Source organism: Gopherus flavomarginatus, chromosome 13, assembly GCF_025201925.1.
Source record: "Gopherus flavomarginatus isolate rGopFla2 chromosome 13, rGopFla2.mat.asm, whole genome shotgun sequence".
Taxonomy (NCBI): Eukaryota; Metazoa; Chordata; order Testudines; family Testudinidae; genus Gopherus; species Gopherus flavomarginatus.
Window position 1 is genome coordinate 22,906,697 of NC_066629.1, and position 27,146 is coordinate 22,933,842.

The 27,146-nt window shown below is 58.1% G+C and overlaps 3 protein-coding genes across 7 annotated transcripts in view; 2 read left to right on the plus strand and 1 right to left on the minus strand.

Annotated features, from left to right (window-relative positions):
• The first annotated feature begins 658 nt into the window (after positions 1-658).
• MFRP (membrane frizzled-related protein) lies at positions 659-11,030 on the plus strand. The gene is made up of 13 exons (XM_050922073.1): positions 659-994; positions 2,066-2,180; positions 2,728-2,868; positions 3,316-3,453; positions 3,927-4,161; positions 5,964-6,094; positions 6,536-6,661; positions 7,310-7,386; positions 8,524-8,672; positions 9,297-9,427; positions 9,666-9,800; positions 10,128-10,255; positions 10,491-11,030. Exons 1-13 carry the CDS (start codon positions 848-850, stop codon positions 10,713-10,715), a joined length of 1,878 nt encoding a protein of 625 aa, XP_050778030.1. The 5' UTR covers positions 659-847; the 3' UTR covers positions 10,716-11,030.
• Positions 7,971-27,146, minus strand: part of RNF26 (ring finger protein 26) — a 32,378-nt gene continuing 13,202 nt past the window's right edge. The window contains exons 3-6 of one of the 5 annotated variants that reach the window (XR_007769227.1): positions 15,940-16,047; positions 14,905-15,248; positions 9,629-9,830; positions 7,971-8,321 (exon numbers count right to left, since the gene is read on the minus strand). The gene's annotated coding sequence lies outside the window, so the exon portion shown is untranslated. Of the gene's footprint in view, positions 8,322-9,628; positions 9,831-14,904; positions 15,286-15,939; positions 16,048-21,079; positions 21,165-27,146 lie in introns of those variants that run through there. The other 4 variants (XR_007769225.1, XR_007769224.1, XR_007769226.1 and 1 more) reach the window with 4 other exon arrangements.
• Positions 16,057-21,913, plus strand: C1QTNF5 (C1q and TNF related 5). Its single transcript, XM_050922067.1, has 3 exons — positions 16,057-16,336; positions 19,710-19,939; positions 20,305-21,913. The coding sequence occupies exons 2-3, from the start codon at positions 19,717-19,719 to the stop codon at positions 20,820-20,822; spliced, it is 741 nt and encodes a 246-aa protein (XP_050778024.1). The 5' UTR covers positions 16,057-16,336; positions 19,710-19,716; the 3' UTR covers positions 20,823-21,913.

Sequence of the window (27,146 nt, forward strand, 5' to 3'; positions counted from 1 at the left end):
AGCTTTTGTGGGTGAATACCCACTTTGTCAGATGCATTCACCCACAAAAGCTCATGCTCCAAAACGTCTGTTAGTCTATAAGGTGCCACAGGATTCTTTGCTGCTTTTACAGATCCAGACTAACATGGCTACCCTTTGATAATTAAGTTATTAGTTTTCAAAGGATCCCTCACAGGACCTATTTTGTGCAGTGGCATATAGGGTATGAAAAGGGGTGCATTCTACCACCACCACGTAGCCACTTCTGGAGTGGAACATGACTGCTATTTACCAACCCTCAGCACCACTACACAGTGCAGGGGAAGCAAGGCAGGTCATCTCACCCACTTGATGGGGGACCCCTCTGTGGATCCCAGATCTGGCTGCATGAGCCACTAGGGTCCTCAACTCCTGGGGAGCACCAATCCAACTGCATCATCTGAACAGTGCTGTCCCTTTAAGACTCCTGTTTGCCATGCCAGGGGACTTGACCTCAGCATCCTCAGCTGAGTTGGATTAAGGGGGAAGAGAGGTTGGTGCTTGGGCTGGTTTTTTAATGCTTTTAAAATTCTCACTCCCAAGCTGCTTTCCCAGCTCCCTCCCCCTGGAGCCCTGTACAGCCATTCCTTGGCTTCCAAAGTTTGGTACCAGCCAAAGCAACCAGCCTGGCCATTTACATTCCCCGCAGCAGGCAGACTGAGCTCACCCAGAGCTGAGTTTCCTTGGTTAGACTCCCAGCCCTCTGCCCAGTGCCCCAGGAGAGCCGTGTGGATGTTTCTGGTGAAGGATCAAACCCCGTCACAGCCCTTGGAAGCAGCTTTGGACTGTAGCAGTGATTAGGAGCCGACATGCCGATGGCAGAGGGGCCATGGGAGGGGGCCAGGGCCCACCAGATCCTGAGGGCAGGGAATGCACCGGGGGAGCAATTCTAGCCAGATCCTGCCAGGAATCATCCCCAGCGATGAAGGACTTCATTGAAATCACACTGTGCCCTGACAGGCTGGAGCAGAGTAAGGTACGGGCGGTGGCAGGTGCCGCTGGGGAGGGAGCTACATGGGGTCTGGCAGTTAACCCACCTGGCCCAGAGCTCCTGCTGCTGGTGCCACATCCTGCCCCTGGGGCCAGACAATCACCTTCCAAGCCTGGACCCCTCAGTGCCATGTGCTTCCCCAGCTCACCCTCAATACCAGGCACCCTCAGTCCCCTCCCCCAGTGCCTAGAACTGACCCCCCATCATGGGATTTACCTCACCATTGAGGCACCTACTTGGGGTCTCACTCCTTTCAGGTCTGATGCTCCCCCCTCTGACAGCTGCTCATGCTGCATTCCACCTGCTCTCCAGGGCTCCTGCTGCTTCCTCTGTGACTCAGCCCCTTGGCCAGGTCACTGTCCTGTCCTCCCTACCTGGATCCACTGTCCCAGTGCCCTTCTAGACAGTCCTTCTGCACCAAAGCCAGGCCCTATCCCACTTTCCCAACAGCAGGGAAGGGAGCCAGGCCTGCCCACTACCCCAGGCTCCAGCCCTGGAGCTCTACACCCAGCAGCCACTGTCTGCTTGCTCCCAGTCCCCAGCACTATTGCACTGGACTCCTTCCTAGGCACTCCTCAGCCTTGATTTACTGCCCACACTCCCCTCCCCCGGAGCAACTGCATCACCAGCAGCCCCTTCTGCTCTCAGCTTCTTCCCTTTAGACTCCCCCACCTGAAGATCATCTTCCACTCAGCTTTACTGAGCCCTGGCTCTGCTCCTGGGGCAGCCTATAGGTTAATTGACTTAATTTAACCTGCTTTGCCTTGTGTGGGGTGGAAACCCCCCACATCCCCCTCCCACCATACCTCCTGTGTCAGATCCCCAGCACTGACCCCTCCTGTCACCTGTGCCTGTTCCCAGCACTGGCCCCCTTGCACACACCCCAGCAGGGTACTGACTCCCATTAATGAACAGACCAGCATGCCCCATGTTCTCTCCCCCACCCCAGCCACCACAAAGCACCCTTCACCTCCCTGCAGCCCCATACTGCACTTCTGACCCATGTGCCCCCCACCACCACACCAACCCCTTGGCCACCTGCTCTGTGTCTTGCAGACGGAGTTTTACAATCCCATCTTCGAGAGTGAGGGGGCTGGCTGTGCACCCCCTACCCCTCACCAGACAGAGTGGGAGAACGGGACCAGCGCTGGATCCCCCTGGGATGGCCTCGGTACCAGCCCCCTGGGGGCCCTAGCACCAGTGGGCAGCCCATGAGGAAAGCAGGGAGGAGAGGCAGGGGAGCCCCCTCTGCCTGGGGGTGATGGGCCCAGCAGACCCTCAGGTCCTCCCCAAGGGGGTCATGTGCAGAGTATTGACTGGCAGGCTGGGGCACCCTGTACTCTCCGTACCCCAAGGAGCTGGTCCTCCGTCTGCCCTCCAGCTGCCCTTTGCTCACCCTCTGGTGCTCGTGGGTTTACAGTGACCCACAGGTCCACCCAACACAGCACCCACTGGCTGCCAGGTACAGGATATAGGGTATTCCAAGACACTAGAGGGAGGGAAGCATTGCTCCCTTGGCTGCAGGGGTCCTGTGCTCATACCCAGAGCCATGTGTACCCCACTGGATCCCCTCACCAGTTCTTCCAGCCTTGGGAGTCCTGTCCCCCTGTTCTTAGCACTGGCAGGGCTTGGTGCCCCATAGGCCTCTCCCCCAGGGTTCTGGGAAGGAGCCCCCCACCCCAACCATGCTCACCAGTGACCCCCCGCTGTGCACACAGCTCGCCTCTCAGGCCAGCAGCTCTGGAGCAGGGTGGGCAGGAAACACAGGCCCGACTGCACCTTCTCCTGGCTGTGCGTAGCACTGATGAGTTCCTTGCTCTTGCTGCTCCTCGCCTTGCTGCTGGGGATCATCATCTCCCGTGAGTACCTGGGCAGAGGGGGCAGATAGCAGCCGGGAACAGAGAGGGGGGAGGCAGCAAGACCCAGCTCCAGCCTTACACACCAGCAAAGCCCCAGGGTCTGGCAGTGACTGGGAGCACACATTGGGGGCTGGAGTAAGGGTTAGCTCCTGCTACCCCATCAAGACCCTGGCCCCACCTCCTCTGCCCTCCAGCTGGAATCACTGACAGCCTGAAATCCACTGAGGTTGGGGTGGTGAGACCCCCCAGCCCCCAAATGCCTAGCTCCGATTCCCCCACCCCACATGGATGGGTGCATTGGAAAGATTGGGGTGCCAAGCAGAGGGGACAGCTGCAGCCTGGGACTCCCCCCTAAGCATCTGATCCCTTCATGAGTGTCCCAGCTCCCTGTCCAGACACACCCATTCCACTACCTGATCATGCTCCTGGCTCTCCCTGTGGAAGCAGAGCTGCAGTCCTCACGCCCAGCTGGACCCTCCTCTGTGACTGCATCCACTCAGCACCACGCCGCCACCATCACGGCATCCACGAGTACAACCGAGCCCATGGCCACCGCACCACCCCCAGCCACTACACTGGAGCCCTGTGAGTACCTGGGGCCTAGCACAGAGCCTCTCCCCAGGCCAGGGGACCTACCCCCACCCTGCTGAGTGCAGGAGGGCATCAGACTCCGAACCAAGACCCCATTGTATGAGGAGAGCACAGGGAGCATTCACAGCCTCCTCACCTCCCTGACTAGCCCCATGTTAATCCCAGTAAGGCGGAGCAGTGGGGAGAGCAGCTAAGAGCAGAGGGGATCCCCATCCTTGACCAGGGTAAGCATTGAGCCCGATGGCTGGGGGCACAGAGAGGAGCTGCCCACCCCACAGCTTCCCCCACTCCTGGGCTGAGGGCATGAAGGGGGCCCCAGCCCACAGCTTCCCCCACTCCTGGGCTGAGGGCATGAAGGGGGCCCCAGCCCACAGCTTCCCCCACTCCTGGGTGATATGGGGAGACAACCCCTTCTTAAATCAGCCTATGTAACCATCCCTCTCCAATGTTCTTGTCTCCCTGTGCAGCCTGTGGGGGGACCCTGCAGGGCCCCGAAGGCTCTCTCAGCTCCCCCAGGTACCCTGCCCCCTACCCACCCAACACCCTGTGCATCTGGCGCATCCAGGTGGAGGACGGGCTGGCCATCCAACTGAAGATTGAGTCACTCAGCCTGGAGGGCACCAGGTGGTGCCTCTTCGACCGGGTGGAGCTGTACGAGGAGCTGGGGGCAGCTAGTGGCTCCCCTTGGGGAGGGACATCCAGGTAGGGACCCACTGCCAGGCTGGGTGAATCACAGCCCCTCACTATCTCCACCCATCTATGCTCAGATCAGCCACCAGATCCTCAGCTTTTGGGCCACAGGGGTGCCAATTGCAGAGGGCCCTGGATTCCCATCTGCCAGGGTGGGCAGCTTGCCAAAGCAAGCAGCAGCCTCTGCTCAGGCCAGGCCCTGGCCTAGCTGGGCCTGCAGAAGGTCCAGGGGAGGTGTGTTGGTAGAGCAGTAAGTAGGGGTGGGAGAAAAGAGACACTCACCCATCACCCCCAGGGCTGCCTGGCACTCAAGCAGGGCTGCAGCAGGCTGTCTCCCTCCCCAACATCCTTTTGTCAGTTACAATTCTGTCTTGGGGGGCAGGGAGCAGTCTCTTTTCTGTGGCTCATCCCCCCCACACACCCTCTCTGGGTCATACAAACCAAGCCACTTCTTCTAGGGGGGTCCCCAAAGAGACCAGTCACAGAAGTCTTCCAGCACCCACAGATTTCAGGGCTTCCCCCCTGGCTTCAGGGGCTTGGGCTCTGGGCTCCCCCAGTTGGATTCTCCCCTAAGGAGAAGGCTCCTGTGGGTGCCTTCTTTTGGAGTTGGTGGGGGACCCCAGGCCCACCCTTTTCCCCAGGCTCCCATACAGGGCCCTATGGTGGGCAGCCAGGCTCTGCACCTTGGGGTGCTTAGTAGCCACACTCCAGGTCACTTCCTACCCACAGTCTCTCTCCCCAGAGGAAGCTAAAGAACCACAAAGTTTCTGACCTGCTCACTGGGTCTCTCCAGTCTCTGATTTGCAGCCTTAGTCAAGGCTGCACTGGTAGCATTTCCCCAGCTCCAGACTCTGCCCATACCCCTCTGTCTCCCTTTTATACCTTGCCTCCAGCTGGGCAGGCTTTGCAGGTGCCTCCACCTAGGCCCAGAGCTTAACCCCTTCTTATCCAGTGCAGACTTTGTACATGCCATCACAGGATCCCAGTGCAGGAGGCTGTGGGTCAGGACTGAGGGGCACTGACAGAGCTGGGGGACCCAGGGTGTCCCAGGGCTGGTATGGCAGGGGGCCGTGGGTCTATGGGTCAGGACGGAGGGGTACTGGCAGAGCTGGGGGGCAGCACAGGGTGTCCCAGGGGTGGTATGGCAGAGGGCTGTGAATCAGGACTGGGGGCACTGACAGAGCTGGGGGACACAGGGTGCCCCAGGGGTGGTATGCAGGGGGCCGTGGGTCAGGATTGAGGAGCACTGGCAGAGGTGGGTAGGAGGCTGGGAGAGACAAGGTGTCCCATGGGTGGTATGGTGGAGGGTTCTGGGTCAGGACTGAGGGGCACTGGCAGAGCTGGGGGGCAAAGGATGTCCCAGGGCTGGAATGGCAGGGGGCTGTGAGTCAGGACTGAGGGGCACTATCAGAGGTGGGAGACGGAGGACAGGGTGTCCCAGGGCTGGCATGGCAGATGGTTCTGGGTTAGGACTGAGGGGCACTGACAGAGCTGTGAGAGAGAAACTTGTCCACCCTTCCTGCCTCCAGCCATGAGTCCGAAAGCGACCCTTGCCCTGGGGCTGCGGGTCCCTCCCCCTACAGCAGCGCAGCAGGAACAGAATGGAGGGAGCCCAATAGGGCTATTCTGTGCTCTGCTGCTGCCCCGAGGGCACCCTGGCAGATCCAGCCTCCCCACCACCATGGGATCCAGGCCGTCCCAGCCACATGGGCCCAAGGGAGTAATGGGCAGGTGCCTGCTTCTGCTCCCTGCCCCACTTGCCAGGATCTCTGGGGCAAGGGGCACCCGTTGCACCCACTTGCTGCTCTCTGCAGGTTTTGTGGGGACGTGGCGCCCCCGACAATCAACACCAACTCCAACCGGCTGCGCATCACCTTCGTCTCGGACAACAGTGTGGGTGCTCTGGGGTTCACCGCCCACTACCGTGCCATCCTGCCCAGCGACAGTGAGTGCAGCCCCACACAACCACTCCACCCCCTGGGGCTTCACCATCCCAGGGCAGCAAGGGCCCTCTGATGCAGGACCACCTCGAGCCCTGGGCACCTATCGGAGCTTCCAAGGGCAGCTTACCGAGTCTCTTACTCGGCTTGCACAAAATGAGGTGCAGATGGGCACAGGGTTTGGGGTGCTTGCCCTGGCCTGGGAAGGGGGTCCCACTTTGGATAGGGCCTCCCACCTTGGGTGTGGGGGCAGGAGGGGGGTCTGTTACACAGCTGATCAGGGCAGTCCCTTCTGGTCTTCAGAACTGTAAACCCACAGGAGATGGGGCACTGGCCCTGGGCAGGGAGCTGCTGACAAAGGGGCATTGCCAGGTTTATAGGCCCTCGCCCAGCCATGGGCTCCTGCTTTTAGCAGCCACGCCTCTTCATCTGTCTGTCTGTCCTAGAGAGCTGTGCCTGGGACGAGTTTTTCTGCGACCAGGGGCTCTGCATCCACCTGGGCCTTGTCTGTGACGGCTTCCATGACTGTACAGACAAGAGCGATGAAGCCAACTGCAGCTCGAGACACAAAGGTACAGGCAGCCGGGTGGCCTGTGGCACGGCTCGGCAACGCAGGGGCTGGGCCATGGGGGGCCAGGCCTGGGCCAGCAGGGCAGCGTGAAGGGCAGCAGCAGAGCTGGATGGGGCCCTGTACTGGAGTTGCAATGGAGTGTTGGGGATCGGGACTGAGGGACATTGGCAGAGCTGGCAGACAGGACAGATTTACAGGGCACCGGTGAAGTGTGGGAGCCCAGGCCTGGGACAGCAGGGGGATGGTGCCTGTAACAGTTGAGGGGCATTAGCAGAAGTGGATGGGGTCCAGGACTGGAAAAACAGGGGATGCTGTGGGTCAAGACTGAGGGGCATGGGCAGAGCCATGGGAGGAAAAGTCCATGTGTTGGGGGCTGAGTGGAGTGGGGGGAGCTTTAACAGACTATGTGGGGCCAGAGCAAATCCCTCAGCTGGGACAGGCTGAAATGTTCTTGCCTGGGTGCTGCAGGGTGCAGGGAGCCCTGGGAAGCCAGGACTGAATCAGACAGCAGTGGGAGGGGGGGCTGGTCCGGTCCGGGAGGGAATGGGGAGAGCCCATGGGTCACAGGACTGGAGGCAGAACAACCAGCATGCACCAGTCACAGCTGGGGAAGAGCAGAGATCCAGCCCCATGGTGTCTCTCATTCCAGAATGTGGTGGGTCGTTGACCAACTTGGAGGGGCAGTTCTCCACCCCAAGCCACCCCCAGCCGTACCCGCATCAGCAGGTGAGGGAGGAGCCAGGGGCTGGAGGCAGCAAGAGTGCTAAGCAATGGAGGCTACAGGGAGGAGTGTCATGTGGCCCAGCTGGCACAAGAGGACAAGGGCCAACATCCGCCATGCAGCTGTTGGCACCACAAAGGAGAACCAGGGCTATGGAGGGCAGGGGAGGTGGAGTGGGTCAGATTGGCCTGTGCTGTCCAAGCCCCAGAGGGATGGCCCCCCCATTGTGTCCAGAAACACCAGGGAGAGACAGAAATGCCCCAGTCTGGGCCACCCTGGCAGCTCCCCCATCCAGAGGTGGGCAGGGGTTTAATGCCCAGTGTCACGGATCAGGTCCGGTGCTTTTGTGTGGCTCTGGAACAGTCCCTGGGAGGAGCCCTCCAGTGTGCCAGCCCGCTTAAGGTCACACTCTTTCGCTAGGGCGAGCCACTTGGCTTCCCTGCCTTCAGGGACTGAACCTCAGAGCCTTCAGCACCCCTGCTTCCCACCGTGAGTTCCCTGCAGCGAGTCCGCCTGCGGGAGCCGTGTGCACCCAAAGGGATCCATGCATTCCCTCCCCTTCCTTAAACTGCAGTGACTCAGCCAGAACTGTGACAGCAACAGGGTTTAATAGATGTCTGGAACACAGGGTAGAGAGCCCTTGGTTAACACAGGGAACAGAAAGTTACAGCATACAGCATCCGCATCCAGCCCAGAGCCCTCTGACCCATTTTTAATCCCAGTCCAGGAACGTCTCCGCCACTTCCTGCAGCCCCCCACTTAGCAACCCCACCCGGCCCCTCCTCCGTCCTTTGTCCTTGTTCCCCTGCTGGCATCCATGGTCGTTAGTTGCTAGGTGCCCAATGTCCATCCAGTTGGAGTGGCTGTTGTCTTCTGGGACTCTCCATGGGCCCGGGGCCCCAGGCAGCGAGGTGTCAGACATATCCAGATCTTGGGATCTCTGCAAAGAGGAAACAACCTTTTCCCACCACCTATTTAACCATACACCAAATAGGGGAAACTGAGGCACACACACGCTTCATACAAAATATCATGAAATAATTCCCACGCCATCCCACCCAGTCTGTGCTTGGCTGGCAGTTCCCCATCCAGGCACTGACAGGGGTGTCTGGCACAGGCTCACTGGCATCGGTCTCTTCCAGCTGTGTCTCTGGCAGATCGCAGTGCCCGTGGGCCATGTGATTGATCTGCAATTCCACAACTTCAGCCTGGAGTGGCAGGAGGACTGCACCTTCGACTTTGTGGAGGTGCACGACAGTGCAGGCACAGATGCCTCCAGCCTCTTGGGCAGGTACAGGCACCTGCAGCTCAACAGTCTGCCGCTGGGTGCAGGAGATTGAGGGAATGGCCAGGGGGTGGGGGGCAGAACTCCCTGAGCAGGGCTGCCTTGCAGAGCCACCTGGCACCTCTCTCCTACCCAACTGAATTCCCCCCTCCCCAGCACTGGAGAGACCCAGGTCCTGCCCCTCCCAGACCCAGCACTAACTGCCTCTCATCAGCCATACATCTCCAGGCGCTCTACGAAGCAGGTCGGTCTTACCCTCTCCGTTTCACACAGCAGGGAAGTGACTTGCCCAAGGCAGGCTGGTGGCACAGCTGGGAAAGGGCACCCAGGACTCCTAAGTGCCAGTCCAGTGCTCTATCCACTAGGCAGCAATGCCCTCCCAAGGTGCTAGCCATTATTCTGCACACAGCAAGAAGATGGGCTGCACAGGGACAGGGCAAAGGTCTCCAGAGGCATTTGGCATGGCCACAACTTCCCACATACCATCCATCCCCCTCCCCATCTCTGCTCCTCTCTTCTTTTCCCTCTGTCTCACTCGCCCCTTTTTCTCCACCTCGCTCCTCCCCCTGCCCCGTCTCTCTTCCCCACTCCTCAGCTCCCTCGCTCCCATCACATTTCCTCTCTCAGCAGGTTCTGTGGCTCCCAGCTGCCGCCCATCCTGACCTCCTCACGACACGTCATGACTGTCCTGTTCATGGCAGATGAGGGCGTGGCGGAGGATGGGTTTTTTGCCACCTACCGTGCCCGGAACGCCACGGAAAGTAGGTCCCTGGGTGTGAAACACACCTGCTGCCATGGTTATATTGTAGTTACACTGGAGTGGGCACCCCTTCCCATTATAATAACAGTCGCTGACTGCTCGTGTGTCCCGGCTGGCTCTGCAAGTGCAGGGTCACCATGGTGACTATAGTTACGTGGCAGCCCATTGCATATAGGCCCCATTGCTGTACTCAGCCAAGTACCTGCTCATTCCGACATCTTTCTCGTTCATCCGCCAAGAAACGTGCAGCCCCTCGGAGTTCTCCTGCAGCAACGGGGAGTGCCAGGCGCGGGAGTTGGTGTGTGACGGCTGGCACGACTGCCCGGATGGGAGCGATGAATTCAACTGCACGAGTGTCTCACCCCCCTCCTTTGGTGAGTGAAACCCCTAGCTCAACCCAGCTCCTGCAATGACCAGCACTTGGCTTATGGGGTGGGGGAACCTTATCCGCCTGTTTCCCTCAGGCAGTTCAGGTCACAAGTGGAATGAGTTTGGTAGGTCTCAGTCCTGCACTCAGGGAACATCTGTCCATACACACTGATGTGACCGCCAACTCTGAGGCACCTGCCGGGCTGGGATCCAGATTTTGGAGCCCATGGACCCTGCAAGCATTCTTTGCAAGTCCTAGCCAGTGCATCCCTCCAGCTCAGATACAGCGGCCACCTGTATCACCTGCCCTCCTCCTGCCCTCCCCCCTGCAGAGTCCTCCTGCCAGCAGATCCAAGTGGAGATGTGCTTGGGCCTCAGCTACAACACCACCTCCTTCCCCAACATCTGGCTGACCATCCCAGACCAGCAGGGAGCGGCCACCATGCTCCGAGACTACAAGGTGAGCCCAGCACAGGAGGCCGTGGGGGAGACTGCTCTGCCCAGCCGGGGATTTGTCAGCTGGGTGGGAAGGAAACCCAGTGGGAAGCAAGCAGGCTGGGTGGAGAATTTGCTTTGGGTGGAAGGAGGGGGCATAGGGTATCCAGGGGAAATGCACCCATAAATGGGGAAGCCAGCCCCCCAAACATCGGTGCCCCAGGCCTTGTGGTGCTCACTGCCTCCCTGTCTCCCCGCAGGTCCTGATGGAGCTCCCCTGCTACCAGCACCTGCACCTGCTGATATGCAGCCTCTTCGTGCCCAAGTGCACGCCGGACGGGGGCGTCCTGCAGCCCTGCCGCTCCGTGTGCCTGACGGCGGAGCAGCGTTGCCAGCAGGCCCTCAGGCTCCTCAGCATCGTCTGGCCCATCAACTGCAATGTCCTCCCCGACTCCAACGACCCTGTGGAGTGCTTCAAGCCATGAGGGGGAGGTGGGGCCCAATAAGCAGAGGGGTGGGGCTGGCTCTCCCCCCAGCCAGGCCAGAGACATAACCTGTCTGACTTTGGGGCGAGTGCGGACTCGAATCCTTCTCAGACCTATGCCCTCCACTTCCTATGCATTTCCCTTCAGGGACCTGAGGATACAGGAAGAGCCTGTGGGGCCCAGGAGCCCCAAATAAAGGTGCTGGAGAAGAAACCACCCACCCTGAGACTGGGAGATTGCTGCCCCATAACAGTCCCCTAAGGGAACCGCCAGGGCTGGCCCTAAGGGCCTGGAATGCGAGTGACTGGCTGTGGGGGCCCCACACTGCATAGCCACAGCACTTCAGCAACACCTGGCCCCATCTCCCCAGTCCTGCAGTGGGGCTAAAGGGTCAGCCGGCTCATGCCTTCTTCTCACCCACCACATCCTCCGATACCCTGTCCAAGCAGAGGGGGAGGTGACTCTCTACTCCCCCCACCCCAGTCTGCTTCCTGCAGCAAGGTGACAGCTCCCTCCCAGCTGACCCAAGAATGGTACCTGCCATCTCCGACATAAGGAGCCCAGGGGGTGGCCCTCTTTGTCCTAATGTCCCCAGTCCCAGCAGAGCACACACCTGGGCCTCACTGAGCGGCCGTTGCCCGTCGCCCACCTCGTGCTCGGCACACGGCAAGCCCCAGCGCTGTGCTAATACACAGGCTGCCCAAGGGGAGAAGGCTGCTTTTGGACTAGGCATGGGACTGAGGAGGGCTGAGTTCAGTTCTCAGCTCTGCAACAGACTCCCTGCATGACTGGGGGAAAAGAAAAAATAAATCCTTCTGTGACTCAGTTTCCCCATCTGTAAAATGGAGACAATACAACCAGGGGGTGGTGAGGATAAAAGCATAGCTACCTGGGGCCCTGTTGTGATGGGAGGGGTATGGAAGTAGGGAGATGAATGACAAAAAACACCTCAAGAAATGGCACCTACCCCAACATCACACTTCATTCCACAGACCTTCCGGTGCCCACGCCTGTAATTTGACATCTCATCTGGGCAGCGGGGCTGGAGATCAGCTTCCCCAGTGCCACGGCAGCTTAAGGCATAGCACCCGCTGGCACGCTTCAGTTCCTTGGCCCCGTTCTAGCATCAGACGGCTGTCTTTCCACCTTACTCAAATGCCGCTTGTGCCCAGGGTGAAGAGTTAATGATCTCACCATACAGACACGTGGGCTAAGACAAGGCCTGGTGCACTGGGCTCCACTTGACTTGGCTGGTAGCTCCTGGGGAAGCCTGCACCTGGTGTGCTGGCCAGAGCAGCAGCGCAGGCTCCAAGGCCCTTGGCATGACTCTGTGTGTCTAATAAACAGCTGCAGCATTTTGCAACTACAACCTTTGAAATAATAATTTGGTCTCACCCCCACCCGGGGGGTCAGGTCAATATTACCCTAATGTCAGCGCTGGGGAAACTGAGGCACAGAGAGGGGTAATTATTTGCCTGCAGGTCAGGGGCAAGGCCAGGATCAGAAACCAGGAAGCCCATGTCTGAATCCCCAGCTCTAAGCACTGGAAGGGGTCACCGGGAACTGAGACCTAAGGGGTCCCTGGACAAGGAGTTGGGGAGTGAGAGCAGGAGCCCTCGTCTTTCTGAAGCAGACATGGCTCATAGCTAGGGCCCTACCAAATTCATGGTCCATTTTGGTCAATTTCCCAGGCATAGGATAAATTTCATGATTTTTCCAGCTATTTAAAACTGAAATTTCATGGTAATTGTAATTGTAGGGCTCTGACTCTTAAAGGAATTGCCTTCAGAGCTGGGCGGACAGAGAGCAGCGGCTGCTGGCCGGGAGCCCAGTGCTGAAGGCAGAGCCGCTGTCAGCAGCAGCACAGAAATAAGTATGGCATGGTAGGGTGTTGCGAACCTTACTTCTGTGCTGCAGCTGGCAGGGCACTACCTTCAGAGCTGGGTGCCCAGCCAACAGCTGCCGCTCTCCGGGCCACCCAGCTCTGAAGGCAGTGCAGAAGTAAGGGTGACAACACCGTGCAACTCCCTTTCGGGTCAGGACCCCCAATTTGAGAAATGCTGGTCTCCACCCTGAAATCTGTATGGTACAGGGTAAAAGCACATGAAAGACCAGATTTCCCGGTCTGTGATGTACTTTTCATGGCTGTGAATTTGGTAGGGCTCATAGCAGGGCTGGGATGGAGGAGGGCGGGGTTGTTTGGGAGGACCAAAACCCAAGGAGAAGATCTAGGCCCCTTTGTTATCTGAACCCCTCCCATTTCAGGGGCGTGAGGGGGAAGAGGTTCCTGGCTCTGCATTGGTCTGAGCTCATCTCACCCAGAGCAGCGCAGGGGTTCTCCCCCAGGTGTAAATACTGAACCCCTCCCCAAGCTGGAGAGGGTGGGAGGAACTGGGGAGAGGGTGGAAAAGGTTCCACTCCTGAGGAAGGGGAAGGTGGATTCTGCTTTGGAGCAGGGGAAGGGCCATAGCTGGAGCTGCCGGTTGGGTTAGGAATCCTGGCCTGACTCCTGACCACTCCACTAAGGCTGGCTGTGCCTTAAAGCCACAAACAAGCTTCTCCTGACCAAAGACAACATCCTGTTTTCCTATCCACTGGGAGTATCCACAGGCCAGTGTGGCTGGCTGAACACCACCCCTGTGATCCAGAACGCTGGCACTGCCACCCACCTCACCTGGGACCTCTGCTGGGAAGGGCACAGAGGGGCTCTCTCAGCATAGGCTCAGAGCAGGGCTTCCGTTCACTAGTGCACAGCTCCTGGGAACTCCTGGCGCTGAGACGTGACTGCACCCTTCCCCCTGCTAGTGCACAGCTCCCAAGAACCCCTGGCACCGAGACATGACTATGTCCCCTTTGCTAGTGCACATCTCCCAGGAACCCCCGGCACTGAGACGTGATCGCGCCCCCTGTGCTACATTACAGCTCACTACCTCCTGCTGCCTTTGCACACTGCAACAACACCATGTTGCCAAGTCTCCAGAGGAAAGGAAAGCAACCCTGCCTTTCCAAAAGAGCCCAGGCCGTTTCAGAGGGAGGACAGTGGGGGCTGTTTATACAAATTCCAATGTCTGTAGTTCTAGTTTTGTTGCATACAAGTTACACATGAAAACTATTAAAATAATACATGTGTGCGTACTTCCATTATTTAAAAGGGTCATTCTCGCTCTTTCCACCCTCCATGGTCTCTGTTGCCTCAGTGATACATTCCTGTGTTGAACCACTGGAGCACAGCCTGGTGTGGGACAAAAAATTGGAGCATAGGATGTGTCAAGGGGCGGGCCCCAAAGTTCATGAATTTGGGTGTGTTTTCTTAATTGAATGGGAGTGGGGACAGGAGGATTCTCAAATTCTAAGGAAGTGCATCACCCTGAGGCTGCTCAATCACCAACACCACTCCTACAACCATATTTAAACTAGAACGTTGTGTTGAAGTCACCTTTGCAAAAAAGCTCAAGTAAGCAACCTCCAAAAGGAACAAGCCCCAAACCTCTGCAATCCACAACTCGCAAAATATTTAAGCCGCTTTTTGTAAAAAAAACAAGCCCAGAGTAAAACCTGCTGCACATGTCAACAGGAGGGGGAGAGAGAATTCTTCACTGGATTTCCTTTGGGGGCAATGGAGGAATTGTTACTGCTGTCAGGAAATCAGGCAGATGGACTGTGTTTTCTCTACCTGGAGGGTCTGCCTCTAGCTCTGAGAGTGACCCATTCAGTTCTTAGCCTCTGGTACAACTGTCAAAAGGAGGCAGTGTGATCGAGCAGTTAGAGCAGGACTCAGGACTTCAGGGGTCTACTCCCAGCTTTGCTGCAGACTGTCTGCACAAGTCACGTGACTGTCCCTTGCCTCAGTTTCCCCATCTGTAAAATAAGGATGCCGAGGAGGGTTGGGAGGACCAGTGTATGGCTGAAAACACTAGACCAGGATAGATTATTGCCATTGTTAATTTCTGCCAGTGGTGAGCTGGGCTTTTCGGTGATGGGGACACCTCTCCCATGGGAAGCTCCACAAACTCATTGGGCACACAGGTCTTTGCCTGGCTATCAGCCCTCTGGCTGGCTGCTTCTCCAGGGAATTCTCCTTGGCCGGAGAACCTCTCCTCCCATCCCCATGCCAGGCAGAGCTGGGACGAGAGCCCCTTGGGCTTCACTCAGAGCTGAAATGAATTAAATAAGAGTTTCAAAGGCTCACCTCCGGCACCATGTCCCGTGCTCCAGCGACGAGGGAGAGAGCTCCCCTCACACCCGTACTGGCTGCCCCGGTCGTTTCCTCCATTGCGTTTCTGTATCCGCCAGCAAACTGGCCATGGCCTGTTCCCTGGGATTGCAGGCACTCATGGATCAGCTGCACCCAGTCCTGCTGACAAAGCCGCAGCTCCCAGAACTCAGCATACTCTGGAGCTGAGGAGCCCCAGGCCATGAGTAGCGGGGAGCAAGGGGGCTTTACAGCCAGCCTCCCGGCAGAAAACTCCAACCTGTGGAGGCGATCAGGGACCTTGCTGGGCTCTTCGCGATGCTGCTGTCCATTCGGCTCACCTGCTGTCCAAGGAGAAACCTGCAGTGACCTGGGGAGCTGAAAGAGAGAAATGTGAGCCCAGGCCAAGTCAAAGGTCTCACGTGGCTGGCTGGTGTTTCACATTAGTAGGGGAGAGTGTTTGTGTGTTGTGCCAGCGAGGGTGTGACACCTCCCCCGTGTGTGTTGTGCACCCCACGTTTGTGTGTTGTGCTGATGGATGTGTGGCCCCTGTGCTCAGCGTTAGTGAGTCTGTGTGTGTGGTCCATGGCTTTAGAGGTGTGTCCATGCCACGTGGGCTTTGCTGTGAGTGTGATGTGGACAGTAGCAATCAGCGCACTGAGCGCGTGCCGTCCATGGGTGTGTGGTTTAGTTCGTGTCTCATGATGCCCCTAAGCAGGACTGAATTGCAGGATTCCTCATGCTCTTTGCTCTTCACTCCCACCTGCCACACCTGCAGCCTCTCCTCCTGCAAGACCTTCCACAAAACACCCGCCTGGCCCAAACACCCCTGTGCTCCCCTTCAGGAGGCCAGTTTTCAGCTTGCCTCGCATTCCCCATCCTTCCCCAGCCCTGTCACTGGGCTCCACTCCATCCAGGGAAATCACCACAAAAATGAGCTAGCCCATCTCTGGCATGGCAGCACTCCTCACAGCACGAAGACTGGCCTGGTGCTTCCAGAATGGGAGAGCTGACACATTCATGGCTACTTACCTAATCTAGACGAGGATGTAAGCCACCTCCTTCACCCTCCTCTGTCCTTCCCAGTTCTGCCATTCCCCTCGCTCCTTTTCTTTCTCTGCCTCTTTCCCTTGGTGGCTCCTGTAGGGTGATGTGTTAAGTCAAGGGGTTTTTCGAGTCAGGTCTGTGGTTCTCTCTCCCGCCCTCCTCCCACTGGTTGCAGCATTTCCGACATTGGGATATTTTTCCCCTCCTCTTGTAGCTCTTGGCTCTGAAAGTCACTGATTTCCTTTGGAGTTTGGGAGGAGAGACACAAGGAGGGGAAGGGGGGGAGCAGAGAGACAGCCTTTCCTCGGAGCTGAAGTGGTCAGGAAGAGCTCACAGGACAAGGAGACGCAAAGCAGGCGCAGCAGGAGAGCCGGGATACACAGTAAGTAAAGCTAACCAGCTCCAGCTGCTCCTAACAAAGTTGACGGTGTAGCTATGGGGCCAGACGGGCCATGGGATTTCCCTTAGCAACTCGGCCAGGCCCGGGAGCTCGGCTCGGTCCCAGCTCCAGTCATGACACATTCCAGCGCCAGGCTCTGTTTTTCTTCTTTTCCTTTTATTTGTGGCCTGCGGGAGTCCGGAAGGAGAGAGACCTGCTCCCCTTCCACTCCCCAATGGATCCCTGCTTATCCGGGCGCTCTGAGCCAGGCTGGGGAGAGGCCTGCGTGGGGCAATGCAGGGAAGGCCAAGGCTGAAGTGAGTTGGATAGCAGCCCTGCTTGGGGGAGTGGGGGGAAATACGAGCCTTGCAGGCAGGGGAAGGGCTGGGTTCTGGCCCCACTGGGAAGGTGGTAATGCTGCACAAGCTGGGAGGGTGTCCCCACATTCCACAGCCTCGGGAGGCGGGGAGAGGTGCTACCCTGTCTCTGGGTGCAGTGCTGCAGCCCGTGGGTAACTTGCCATGGAGCTAGGAAGGGTCCACAGGTGCCAACTTTCACACGGTAAATAAGCACGCTGACTTTCACAATAAGCCAAAAATCAAGCCAATCCCATTTCAAAACAAGGCCAAACCAAGCCAATCCCTAAGAACCCCAACACTCTATGTGACTAGATCCCCCTGACATGCAGTGTGGGACTGCGATGGGTCTGCCGTGCACCCCGACTCTCTCCCCTCCTTGCCCCTGCTTGCCGGGAGCCCATTGAAAAAAAAAAAAGCTACAAGCTAAACAATCTGCAAGCCAAAAACTAGCCAACAAGCAACTCAGAAGCCAATTCAGCCAAAAACAAGCCTAATTTCTGCAGTTTTTTTCTATGGGTTTGGCATATCTGGAAGGGTCCTGGCCTCGTGCCCCGTGTGAAGGGAGAGTTCGGAGTGTGGGAGTCACCGTCAGCACAGCAGGAGCCCACTTGGGGAATGAGCACAGAGTGCGGGGCAAAGGGACCCCTAGTAGTTCTCAACCAGGAGTCCAGGGCCATGAGCAGGTTTCAGGGGGGCTGCCAAGCAGGGTCAGGGTTAGACTCACTGGAGCCTCGCTGCGCAGAGCTGGAACCCCGGCGCCCTGAGCGCTGACACCTGGGGCTGGAGTTGAAGCCTGAGCAACTTAGCTTTGCGGGGCCCCCTGTGGCATGGAGCTCCGGGCCACTGCCCTGCTTGCTACCCCCTAATGCTGGCCCGGGCTTTGTATGCAGAAAACCAGTTGTGGCGGCACAGCTGGGCGGTGGAGTTTTTATAGCATGTGGGGGTGAGGGGCTCAGAACGAAAAAGGTTGAGAACCCCTGGCCTAGAGGGCAGGAAAATAGAGACAGGATCCTTGACCACAGCCCACCACCACCCACACACCCCAGGCTCACAGTCCACCGCCACCCACACACCCCACAGCCCACCACCACCCACACACCCCACGCTCACAACCACAACCACCCACACACCCCACACACAGCCACCCCCACACTCACAACTCACAACCACCCACACACCCAGCGCTCACCACCACCACACACCCCACGCTCACAGCCCACAACCACCCACACACCCCACGCTCACAGCCACCCACACACCCCATGCTCACAATCCACAACCACCCACACACCCCACGCTCACAACCACCCACACACCCAACGCTCACCACCACCACACCCCACAGTCACAACCCACAACGACCCACACATCCCATGCTCACAACCACCCACACACCCCACGCTCACAGCCCACCACCACCCACACACCCCATCCTCACCACCACCCGCACACACACCCCATGATCACAACCCACAACCACCCACACACCCCACAACCCAGGACACACAGCTCACACCCACCCACACACCCCACAACCCAGGACACAGCCCACAACCACCCATACACCCCACAACCCATGACACCCACAGCCCACAAGCCCCCCCACACCCCACAGCTCACAACCCAGGACACACAGCCCACAACCACTCACCCACCCACAGCTCACAACTCATGACACCTACAGCCCACAATCCAGGACCCACAGCCCACAACCACCCACACACCCCACAGCTCACAACCCATGGCACAGAAAGCCCACAACCACCCACACACCCCACGCTCACAACCCAGGGGACACACAGCCCAAAACAATCCACGCTCACAACCCATGACACAGCCCACAACTACCCATACACCCCACACACACAGCCCACAACCCATGACACCCACAGCCCACAAGCCCCCACACACCCCACTGCTCACAACCCATGACATCCACAGCCCACAACCACCCACACACCCCATGCTTACAACCCAGGTCACACAGCCCACAACCACCCCCACACCCCACAGCTCACAACCCAGGACACACAGCCCACAACCACTCACCCACCCACAGCTCACAACTCATGACACCTACAGCCCACAACCACCCACACAGCCCACAATCCAGGACCCACAGCCCACAACCACCCACACACCCCACAGCTCACAACCCAGGGGACACACAGCCCAAAACAATCCACACACCCCATGCTCACAACCCATGACACAGCCCACAACTACCCATACACCCCACACACCCAGCCCACAACCACCCATACACCCCCCCCACACACACAACCACTCCTACAGCCCACAACCTATGACACACACAGCCCACAACCACCCACACACCCCACACTCACAACCCATGACACACACAGCCCACAATCACCCCTACATTCCCATGCTCACAATCCATGAGACACACAGCCCACAACCCCCCACAGTCCACAACCACCCCCACACCCCACAGCCCACAACCACCCACACACCCCACAGCCCACGACACACACAGCCCACAACCACCCACACACCCCACAGCTCACAACCAATAACACACAGAGCTCAGAACCACCCATGGCTCACAACCCATGATGCCCTCCATACAGCTCACAGCCCACAACTCACCGCATACACACCTCTCAATTCAGCTCACAACCAACCATGCACATACCCACCGCATAGCTCACAGCACACTATACACACAATTCACACACACACATCTGGCCCATCTAGCCCATTGTCCTCCCTCCTGTCGTGCCATGGTCCTCAAATACCCTGGTGAGGGGCAGATTGGACTGGACTGACCGGGCTCGTGGCCTACCCAGGCCAGTATCCCATACCTCCTACCCTTCTGGGCTGGACCGCTGGTCCATCAAGTCCAGTGTCCAGCATCTCTGGTACCCAACCTCAGTCGGAGCGTCACTGTAGAGTGAGGGGAACGTACAGCCCACACACCCTAATCACAGCTGTCAAACCAGGGCCTCCACCTCGCAGCATGCTAGAGACATAACGGTTCACTCTCCTCCCAGCCCCTCCATGGCAGCTGAGATGAAGCAGCTCCTCTTCCTCTTCCTCGGGCTGATCGCCAGTTCCATCCAGATCGAGGACAACAAGATCCCGAGCCTGTGCTCTGGGCAGCCCGGAATCCCAGGCACACCCGGCATCCATGGAAGCCAGGGTCTTCCAGGCAGAGATGGACGTGACGGCCGGGACGGAGCAGCCGGGATACAGGGAGAGAAGGGAGAGATCGGGCAACCTGGTAAGGAGACCTCCCTGCTGGAGAATGCACCAGGAACTGGAACCCAGCTCCCAGTGAGGGAGGAGCCAACGGCAGACCCATGGCTACCGCACTGGGCCAGTTGGGTTAACCAGCCAGCCAGATAGATTCAAAGGGTCTCCGTGTCCTGCCTTCAAGGGGAAATAAATTAGATACCATGTGAGGTGGGGAGTAGGTCCTATCTGCTCTGTTTGGGATCCATGACATGCAGCCAGGGGCACAGATCCCATGGGGATGGGTGTATCACGAATTAGATCCAGAGATGGATGGGCTGGCTGGTTATTAGTGGCTCCAGTGCACTGGGCATCTCTCCTGCCCCCTTTGATGTTCTCTCTCCTCCCCGTCAGGAGTCCCAGGTCCCCGCGGGGACAGCGGCAGCCCCGGCATGAACGGTCTGAACGGGGAGAAGGGGGCGCAAGGGGAGTGCGCGGTGGCTCCCCGCTCAGCCTTCACCGCCAAGCGCTCGGAGTCGCGCAGCCCGCCCCTGGCGGACCAGCCCATCCGCTTTGACGTTGTGCTGATCAACGAGCAGGGCCACTATGACGCGGACACGGGCAAGTTCACCTGCGAGATCCCCGGCGTCTACTACTTCGCCGTCCATGCCACGGTGTACCGCAGCAGCCTGCAGTTTGACATCATGAAGAACGGCCATTCGGTGGCCTCCTTCTTCCAGTTCTACGGCAACTGGCCCAAGCCCACCTCGCTGTCGGGCGGCGCCCTGGTGCGCCTGGAGCCTGAGGACGAAGTGTGGGTTCAAGTCGGTGTGGGCGACTACATCGGCTTCTACTCCAGCATCAAGACGGACAGCACCTTCACCGGCTTCCTGGTGTACACCTACTGGCAGAACTCAGCCGTCTTCGCCTGAGACCCCAGCTGCCGGGGGCAGGGGGAGCGACTGAGGAGTGCCGTCCCCTCGGCGCACAGCCCAAACCCCGTCACGTCCCCTGGGGAGGGACCCCCAAGAGGCATCCGGGTCCAGTGGCCTAAGCACGGTCCTGGGAGCCAGGACTCCTGGGTTCTTCGCCATTGACGCTTCCCACTACCACGTACAGTGGGGATAATGATGCTTCCCTACCCCAGAGTGGGACTCTGTGAGGAGTCATTAATTAGTACTGCATAAGAGCTAAGTATTCTTATTATCACTGGTGCATGAAGTCTGGGAGGTCTCAGCCCAGCTGGTCTCCTGGCTCCTTGGGGCACTCGCTGTCTGTGCAATGGAGACGCAAGAACGTGGTTATTGTACGTTACTTCCCATAGCCATGTAGGATTGATGCATATTCCCTGAAGTGCAAGTGCTGCATCCCAGCGAGACTGGGCAGTGCCCATCGCACAACCCCCCAGGTGTCTGTGGGGCTCACTCACCCCCTATCTCAGCAGAGAAGCCAAGGGCTGGGTGGGCCATGGGGACAGAACTCCTGGGATGTTGCTGGGGCTGTGCTAGGGAAGCCTGCCACGGTGCCCTCCCTGCTCTGAGCATAAACAGGGCTCTTCGGGGGCTTCCAATGCACAGCCCAGACCCCCCACTGCTGTAAATCACACAGCTCCTCTATGGAGCTTCAAGGCTGTACGCCAGCTGAGGATCTGGCCGGATCTTCTTCCCACTTACTCCCACGGTAATACAGCAAAATCCCATCGAACCCAATGTGGGGGCTCCAGGCGGACCCAGTTACAAAGGACTGGACCCTGCCCCCACTGTGTGCTGCCATTTGACAAGCAGACACCACATGTGGCCTGACTCCAGTACCTGCTGGACCTGCTCCGAGCACACCCTGCATAGGGCCGCGGCTGGGACGTGGAGCAGGAGCTTGGTTGACAGGCGGTGGCTTTGCCAGCTCAGCCACCCAACCTCATCTGTGTTAGGTGCAGGGACCACTCTGCTTTCATGCCACCTGGATGTCGCTCTCCCAGTGTATATGACCTCCCCGTGAACCCTCAATAAACAGGCTCTTAACTATTCGTCAGCCTGTTAGCATGTCTGCTCCGGAACACGTCAGGGCATGATCATACGTTTGGGTTCTTGTACATCCAAAGCTTGTTAGCATGTTGTATGCCTGTCAGGGCATGTTTGTGTGCATCATCTGTGTGCTCACCAGGGCATAGCTGTATTATCAGCCCACAAATGCAAGTCTGAGTGTTGTGTTTTCTCTTGTATGCGTGACTAGGTGCGTTAGGATCTTTTCTTGCATGCATGTCAGTGCATGTTAGCCTGCATTGGCTCCTGTACGCACATCAGGGCATTAGCATGTGTCAGCTTTTTTGTGTCTTTCCTTGTATGTGTATCAGGGCCTATTTATGTGTCTTCCCTTCTAGGTATGTTAAGGTGTTAGCATGTCAGTTCTTTTCTGCATGTCAGGACATGTTAGCATGTGTGTTCTCTTCTGTGTGTGTTAGGGCATGTTGGAGTGTGTCAGCTCCATGCAGCTACATAGCAGGGCCTGTTTGTGTGTCACATGGTACCATAGGGTGGAAGGAGACATCTTTACACTTCATAGCACTGTTCCCTTTCCCCTGGCTCTATAGTCCCGAGAGCAGCACCGGCTCCCTGCCTCCACTGGGTCAACCCAGGAGCTCCTGTTAGTGCTGCTTGGCAGTTCTTCTGTCACACACAGCAGTAAGCCAAGCTCTGCTCCCTCTCCCTAATAGCAGATACCTGGGACTAGCCCCCGGAGGACAGCTACAGAGTGCCTGTGCTTGGAAACAGAAGACCACCCTCAGTCACCCCTGGTTTTGCTGCTGGAGTCACCAGTGAGATGTATTTATAGCACTCCTGGACCCCAGCTCCTTGAGGGGGTAGGGTCACCTCTGAAACCCAGCATGCTTGGCTTGGGGGAGGCAGGGTACGAAGGCACACACTCAGCGTGCACACTGACAATATCCATCCCCTTCCCCCACCCCGGGCTGGCACCCCTGCATGCAGGGCCAAGGCATGGTCTTCTCGCTGCTTGCAGCTTTAATTACACTACACTGAAGGCTCCAGGCCCAGGCCTGTCTGGGATCTAGGAACAAAGCAGCAAGCCACACAGCCCACGCTGTCCCCCTGTTCTACATGCTGGGGGCTTGGGTATAGAAAAGAAACATGGACCCAGCCCAGAAGGCCCACGTATCTCTAACCAGCTACAGTCCCCATGCCCATCTACTAATAGGGCCACCTCTGTAGACAGAGAAGCCCTTCCCCCTGCCCCCCAAAGTAGGATGGTGCTGCCCATAGAAGGGGTCTCATTCTATCAACAGGCCTTTCTGCCACCTGGGATTGGATCCTTTCTCCACTGAGAAGCAGCCCCAGGCAGAGAAGTTGAGCTAAGGCGGGAGAAGAGCCGGGAAGTGCTAGAGGGAGTGTGCATGCTGTTCCAGCTGCCCGCTCTGCCCTGGGAAGCGGGAAGAAGCCAGCCTTTGGAGCTCTCCGGGAGGATGGCATTCTGGGTGTCCAGGTTCCCCTCTGGTACAAGGATGGGGAGAGGGGAAAAGTATCTCCCCCATGACAGGTCTCTGCTAGCAGGGACAGAGAGAGAAGCAGCCCATGGTCTGATCTCCTCGCCAGCAGCCTGAGCGCCAGCAGATGCCAGTCATCTTCAGTGACGTTTTACAGCAGGATACTGACGCACAGGGAGTGGAAGTGACTTGCCCAAGACTGCACAGTGAGTTAGTGCCAGAGCTAGGCACAGAACCCAGGAGTCTTGACTCGCCTCCCTCCCTGCTCTAACCACTAGACTGGCTGCCTCCCGGCCTTTGACAGAGGGACGCCTGCAGGAAGCCCCATTTACAGACACTTCTCTCAAGGCTGCCTGCTCCTGCTCTTGCAGGCAAGGGCTGTGCCTGCTTGCACCCAAGCTGGCAAGGCCATGCCCTTGTGCTTTGTTGACACCCCCCTCCCCGCCCCACACTGTGTAGTTTTGAGCCGATGCACAGAGCCCTCTCTCCCCTAGGGGGCACCAGCTCCCCACATTGTGAAGGTTCTTGTGCAAAGCATCAGTCCAGCAGAGCTGGGCAGATTAACCCACCACTACCTAGCTCCTGCTTCTGTTCAGTTCCAGCCCCGCTACCAGGGCACAACACTCCTCACAGTCTGCACAGCAACAGGGTGCATCAGCCAGCGCCTTGCGAGCCTCGTGGAGCAACCTGCAGGGTGTGGAAGTCGGGACTCCCGCTTCTAGTCCCGGCTCTGATATTGACTCATTTTGGCCATGTCATTTCCTCGGTTTCCCATCCGCCCAATAGGGCTCACCCTCTTCAGAGGATGAGGGTGAGGATTAGTGGAGTTGGGAGGTGTGCTGAGATCCAGAGCTGGAACAGTGCCCTCGCTCTCTGAACTCCAGAGCTCCCCTGGAGAGTGACGCCTGGCTCCCCTCACTGCCTCCCTGGGGACGGGGGTTGCTGAGACAGCACTTTCTCACTTCCCTTCCCTCTCTCCCCTTGCAGTTTTCCAGTGTGAATGTTGTGACCTGGCTCAGGAAAAGGTCCCTATTTTTAGCAAGGGAAGGAAGAGCCCTCTGCACTTCTGTCCAAGATAGCCTGGTGCTACTTTTCCAAACTCCACTGGATCGCGCCCAGCTGGGGACTGTTTCCCATTGTGAGAGCATGGAAGGGGGACAGCGAATGAGTCTGGGCCCTGTGAGCTCCCAGGGGGAGCAGGCGTCACAGATCTCCCCAAGAGGACAGCTGTGATCATCCAGCCTGAGCTCATGTGTGTTACAGGCCTGAGAATCTGGGCTGCCCAGACAGGGAGCAGAGCATGGGAGGAGGCAATGCATTTCATCCTCCTCTAGCCCGCCTGCCCTGCTCAGGTGGTGGGCTCATTAGATGATCTGCCGAGCTAAGCAGTGCCTGGGTGGGAGACCTTGAGAGCGCCAACATATGATGGTTATTAAAACACTGCAGGGGACAGCGCGCAGGTGCCAGACTGAATGCTTCATGCCCCCCGGCCTGTAAAAGCAGAGCTTGACTCTGTCATTTAAAATACCCTGCATCTGACGAAGTGGGTATTCACCCATGAAAGCTCATGCTCCAAAACGTCTGTTAGTCTATAAGGTGCCACAGGACTCTTTGCTGCTTTTACAGATCCAGACTAACACGGCTACCCCTCTGATATCTGTCATTTAAAAGACTCTCTCATGGAGCCAGTCGGGCTCAGGAACGAGCCAGGCCCACAGAACAGGGAGGGGAGCGGTGTTGGGGAACAGGAGAGAAATTGCTAATGTGGGGAGTTGACAGCGTGATCTGGGAAGGGGAACCTAGCAAGGGTGTGTGGCTAAGTGGATAGAATGAGTGAGAGACCAGACTCCTGGGTTCTATCCCCAACCATAGGAAGGAGTCAAAGGGCATCAGCAATTAGAGGCGGGGCACTGGGAAGCAGGACTCCTGGATTCGCTCCCAGCTCTGGGAGCTGAAGGTGGTTTGAGCAGGAGAAAGCTATTTTAGACTCCTGAATGCTGGTCCCAGCGCTGCTGCTGCTGCTATTGTGTAGAGTTCAGGTACATTGTGGGGATGGTTGAGGGGAGAGTTACAGAATAAGGACAAATTAGAGGAAACTCTAAAAACATCTTATTGGTGCATCTCCCATGCTACGCCCTGCTGCAGTCCGTGATAGCCTCAGAGCTCCACAAGAGGGCTCCCCTCTCCTCCCATGAGCGCATCCAGGAGCACTAGGTTTCCAGGTGGTCTGGGGACTAGGAGCAGGACCCCCTGGAGAAGCCCAGAAAGCTAAGGGGCGAGACAAGGAGCCAGTCTGCAGGGAAGAGGGCTGGGGTGGGGGGCTAACAGCAGATCTTGGAGTGGAAAGAAGGCAGCAGGGTGGTGGTACATGGCTGCCCAGGAGGGAAGGAGGTAGGGAGAACACAGGATACCCCAGGGGTCCAGCTCAGAGGCCCTGCTCTCAAGCCAGGGAGCAGCCCCAAACCTGACATGTTCCTCACTGCCTCCCTGCTGAGGGTAGACGCTGGGCCTGGTGGGTGCGGGTCAGCTGTGATGAGAAGCAGCTGCTCCACACCCAGCACTGGACAGGCAGGTCCTGAGGCTGTGAGCATAGACAGATGGCCCATGCCCTGCACCACCCCCTACGTCCCTGAGTTGCAGGCTCTGAAAGCAGCCTGGGAGCCTACACTGGGCCTGGGAAGGAGCACGGGCTAGTGCTTAGAGCAGTGACTGGGAGCCAGGACTGCTGGGTTCTATCTCCACCCCTAAGACTCCTATACCCCCCTGGTCCTTTCCCTAACCTCTTAACCAGAAAAGCTGTATGCTGTGCCCTGCCTGGTCTGTTCTGCAGCCCCCACTCCTGGCCAGGGTCCCCCATGGGGTCAGCCTTACCGTGTACTCCCTGGCCTCACCTCTTTAGCCTCCCAGAGTCCCTGGCTGCGATGAGCCAAGAAGCAGAACACACAAGAAAATATTAGCCCAGGGTGAATAACCCACCCCTGCCCTGGTTACCTGCCCAGGTGGGAGCTAGGCAGCAGGACAAAGATGTGGGGGCAAGGAGCCAGGGCTGCTGGCTGTGAGGCAAGGGGCTCAGATCATTATCCAGGGTAATGGGCTCCTCCCACCTCCCCACTGATCCTCCCCAAGGCCCCAGGCCAGCACACACCACCCCAAAGAGTTGGAGGGAACCCTGTGAGTGCTGGGGAGCTCCTAGCGCTGCACTCCCAGGCACCCCCAGCAGGAGGCACTGGAGGAAGTGGTGTTGGGGCATTGCTCATAGGGCGGCACTCTGCTGTTCCACCGCAGGAACCCCCAGCAGGAGGTGATGGAGGGAATGGTATCTCTCCCTTCTCCATCCCAGCTATGAATGCCAGGGGTCTGCGTCCCTCTGCTATGCTAGCTGGGAGGAGAGCTCTCTCGGGGGACCTGTCAGATGCCCCATAGTGGGGACTGCCATGGGCTGAACAGCCCCTTCCCACCACCCAGCTGAGTCCCAGAGGGGTTGGGCCCAGACTGCCAGGCTTGGCTGGGGAGCGGAGCATCCCCTGCTAGGTGACCAGAGGCCCCTTTGGAGCAGGCTTCTACCTCAACCCACAGCAAGAGGGAATAGGGCCACCTGCACCTGCCTGGGGGCTGTGTTAGGACTTGAGCGTCCCATGACAGGGCCCCTACCAACTTACCGCCAGAGCATCTCCTTCTGGCCACATCTGCAGATGAGCTCTGGCAGGGTCAAAAACCCCTTCCTGCAGGGGCGCTCCATCACTCCTCTGGGTCTGGCTCT